General features: G+C 35.0%; 1 protein-coding gene across 1 annotated transcript; it reads left to right on the forward strand.

Annotated features, from left to right (window-relative positions):
- Window positions 1–338: 338 nt before the first annotated feature.
- On the forward strand, window positions 339–4,240 carry LOC123715680 (cell wall protein DAN4-like). Its single transcript, XM_045670908.1, has 3 exons — window positions 339–1,493; window positions 2,016–2,141; window positions 3,171–4,240. Exons 1-3 carry the CDS (start codon window positions 468–470, stop codon window positions 3,246–3,248), a joined length of 1,230 nt encoding a protein of 409 aa, XP_045526864.1. The 5' UTR covers window positions 339–467; the 3' UTR covers window positions 3,249–4,240.

The following is a 4,240-nucleotide window of genomic DNA, read 5'->3' on the forward strand; positions in this document are numbered from 1 at the left end:
ATAGTGCATGAATATAAGTTTGTTCGAAAGCTACGTGCAATAATAACGTGACTAACTAGTAAACTAGTAAATACTTGAGAACAAAATAATTATCAAATAAAATAATTATAATATAATCAGAAATATTAGATAAGTAAGCCGCTTATTGAAAGGTTAATGAACCTTATGTTAATTCAAGGAATCAATTCTAAAAAGCCGGCGTCTTAGTTATAACCTCAACTTCTACCAAGAAGCAACTAGGAAGACAGAAAGGGACCACGCAGCCGCTCAATGTTGTCACGCATGCGCCGAGCCCCTTTTACAGATATCATAATCCCTGAGCGAAGCACAAAGCAGGAAACTCTAGGGCCCGTCGTACCAAATGTCGGGAGTATTAAATCTCGTAATATTTTAATTTTATACCAATTCCAGTGAAAACGAGCATGTGATTTGCTAGTGTTACTTCTAACAGTGGTTTTTACGTAATCATGTATAAAACGGTGCGCCATGGTGAAAATAGTCTTCAGTATACTATCCTTCCGCAGACCGAAGAAGTGCTTAACAACAGTGGACTTAAAGGGAAAGGGCGGGATTACAGCCCGTCAATTCACGTGAGGCGGTCCAGGCGAAGATCAACCCTCAAATATGTATTAATGGTGATATTTGGAACTGTAATAGCCCTAGCATTGGCTTCTGTTCCTCTATACGTTATGAACGGTGCTATATTTGCTCGAAGAATGCAATTCGATCACCATGATACTACAACGCCAGCTCTCACTCCTGGTGGGAGAGAAATATTACGTTCCCGTAAAAAGGAACTGAGGATGTCTGCTGAAACTACCATAAAACCTAAATTGGACATTTTAACTACAACCACTACTCCCTCTACTACTACTACAACACCTGTCCCCATAACTGTGACCAGTGATAAGATTACGAATCCACCCTGGACGATGCCTGCTTTAAGGTCTTGGAAAGCAGCGTCATCGACGTCACTACCACAATTACCAACAGAAGAGATCGAACGGATTCCACTCATTGGTACACCCTCAGGAAGTGTGCGTCTTCTAGACCATTACATGTCCATGAGGCCATGGGATAAGGACATTATAATAAGACCAACCGTCACCTCAGAACCTATAACAATTCGAGATGTTTTTAACTATTATTCCGTTCACTCTACAGAGAAAGTTGTTACGGATAGTCCGAAAGTATTCGAGGATGTATTGATCACCACAAAGGCTACGATAAAGAACATAGCAACTACTGAAGCTTTTGCGAGTGATATATCAAAGTTCAACGACCTAAAAGACACACTGCTATCCGCAGATACCGATGAAGAGGCAAAGGAAACCCTAGAAGAAGACGAAGTATTTTCTTTACCACCACTAAAACCGGATACAGCGGTGGGGTCGGATTCAGATGAAGTTACAGTTTCTAAGACTACAAATGGCTGGTACGGCCAGAAATGGCCATTTGTGGATTCCTCAACTTACTTCCAATGGCCTGTGAATGTAAGTATTGCGATAACTATGGATTCGTGATAGTGAATTTCATTTAATGTCCTATCGATATTGTTACGAACATTATAATCACAAAACAAACCACAATAATAGTCAACAAACATTAAATTCTATAACAATTTTTGAATTTACAAAATATTTTTGTCTTCATAATATTTCATATTAGTCCGCATTGCCTGAAGAAGTGGTTTACTTGGGACAAAGCTGTCTAAAATATCGTCTATAAATGTAAATTTGCAGGTCATTCGTCGTAACATTGCACAGGTGGAGTAAAGGAAAATCTCGATTTCTTGGTTTGTTCATAAAAGTGAATAAAAATATCCTTCGTATTTATTTTACTAGTAATCTCTCCTTAATCTAGGGGATGGCAATGTTTTGCTTTGAAGAAGAAGAGTTCATTAGGATTTTTGTTATAATGACGAATTATAGTCCTTAACACTTTTTACATGATTACAGGTTTAAATAAGTCGTAGTCGTACATAATTCTGGTATGTTAAAAATTCTTTTCCACAGAGTCCCAATGATGGCATCTTACTACCACTATTAACAGCGGCTTTATCGTCGATGACTCTGGTGCTACTATTGGCTTTTGCGATCAAGTTAAGGAAACGTACCAGCCATCACTGCGCTCCAACTGGGGTAAGGTTAATTATGTATCAGGTCTCATTTCTGGAGTTCGTCCAGTTGTTTCAGCGTGTGAATATCATCCCATTGAAGGGTTGATTCTTATGCACTAATTGACTGCCTATGTGGGTATTCAATATTCACTCGTACGGTGAAGGAAGACATCGTTAGGAAACTAGGCTTAGAACAAAAAAGGGCTACAGAAGGCTGATCTATAATATAACACAAAAAGCAATCCTACAGAAATCTGAGGCCATTTTCTTTCCTAAGAACGTTAATATAATTCCAAATAAATGTTTTTCTCGTGAAACTTATGTTTCTTTTTTGATATATTTGTTGGATAGGATAATTATCTATGAATTTACCTTTACTCTTTTTAGATAAACACTTACGAAGCGGTTTTACATGGTGTAATACCAACATAATACCAATGATGCACATATCGATCGATATATCCTGTCCTGTCGCATTAATATTGTAGCGCGAATGGTGTTGTAGACGCCGTATGGGACCTAGATCGATAAGCGGGACACCTGCCTCGTATCTAAATAGAAATATACACATATAGTGAATATAAATTTCTCTAAAATATCTTTATTTCTTGAGTTTTAGCCTGCCCAACTCTTTTTAGTATCTAAATAAATAAAGTGGTTCCGTTACGTTACGTATATGTTTTAGTATATACATATTTCAATTGTGGTATGCTAGCGTTCAAATGCGTCGAATATGCTTTTATTTCAGCAAAATATATTTCTCATACGATCTTAATACAAGTACTAAGACGCCTAACAGCCAGACGCTAAAGAATATTATTGACATCTTATCAAATGCTGTTACTATAATAATAATATAATAGTCATCTTTAATAATTGTCTATTGTGATTCGTTTTGTTCTACTCATGCAGTAACCATACTCAAACATAATTTTGAAATGAATCTTCCCGTTGTTCCCGTTGTCATAACAACCGTTATATTTTTTTAAAATTATTTAAATTATATGATTAACCTTTACGTAGTGATGAGGACATTATTTGGTTTTTCTAGAAGTTATCCGCCGAATCTCAAACTGATGACAACACTAATTTATTGACGGCTGAAAATCCGGAAGAAGTCGAGGAGTGAGTGAGGAGGAGATGTGAAATTGTAATTTAATTTTGCTTTTAGTCATATGCACATTAAGGAAAATTTTTGAATATAAATTTCATGATTTTTAGATTCATATCCGCATACATATAAAATACCTTTTGATGAGTAATTTTCCTAATCGTGCATAAGACCTTAAATGATAATTAAATTTTACATAATCTATCATATAACAACCTAATGTCTATGCTATCTCATTGATCGATATACCATATACAATGTTAATTATTGCAAATTTAAGTCTGTGACCATAGAGAATATATTAAAGTTCACAATGCTCTGTTATCTTAAATCTATGGTTTTGCTCATAAATTCTTTTAGACTGAATGAGAGGAATAATTGCCAAATTTAAAATCATCATTTGCCAACCATCAATGCTACATTCCGTTACCATTTCCTACCTAATATTATTGAATTTAATAAAATGATTATTTATATTAATATAACGTCTTAAACATAAAATATAATCTTTAGCTATCATGAGCTTTTAGACACTATCAAAAATATATTAGCTGTTTCCGAAACGCATTTTCCATATCTGAAAGTATTTTAAGAAATCTCAGTATTAATAAATGTGGCGTGGACATTTATTTTTTAATATATTGGACTAGATTAAGTACCGGCGTACCTACATTCACAAAATTGCTTTGTTTAATAGATATAAGACTGATATAGCGTTTTTGTTAATTTCTAGTGGTAAAGACCGATTAGTAACCTATTTTTGTAAAGGCACTAGGTATTTTTTGTGCTTCGTTAGAATAAGGTGTGTCATCAATGAAGGACATGAGCGGTTTGTGATGGAATGAAAGGAATAGCATGGCATCGTTTTACAAGTGCCGAACACGCTAAATCATACGAAATTTTATATCATAAGTGTCGCACACAATATCTAGCTGTTAATTTCAAGCTTTTGTGTCCAATAGTTTGTCATAATCTTGTGCTATGTACATAAATTAAATTGTTTTACCACC

The sequence above is a fragment of the Pieris brassicae genome, chromosome 1 (assembly GCF_905147105.1).
Source record: "Pieris brassicae chromosome 1, ilPieBrab1.1, whole genome shotgun sequence".
Taxonomy (NCBI): domain Eukaryota; kingdom Metazoa; phylum Arthropoda; class Insecta; order Lepidoptera; family Pieridae; genus Pieris; species Pieris brassicae.

Excerpts from the sequence above, each read along its gene's own strand:
- LOC123715680 (XM_045670908.1), top strand. The coding sequence starts at position 468 with ATGTATAAAACGGTGCGCCATGGTGAAAATAGTCTTCAGTATACTATC. Across the intron at positions 1,494-2,015 it reads ACTTCCAATGGCCTGTGAAT|AGTCCCAATGATGGCATCTT; the intron begins GTAAGTATTGCG and ends TCTTTTCCACAG. Across the intron at positions 2,142-3,170 it reads ATCACTGCGCTCCAACTGGG|AAGTTATCCGCCGAATCTCA; the intron begins GTAAGGTTAATT and ends TGGTTTTTCTAG.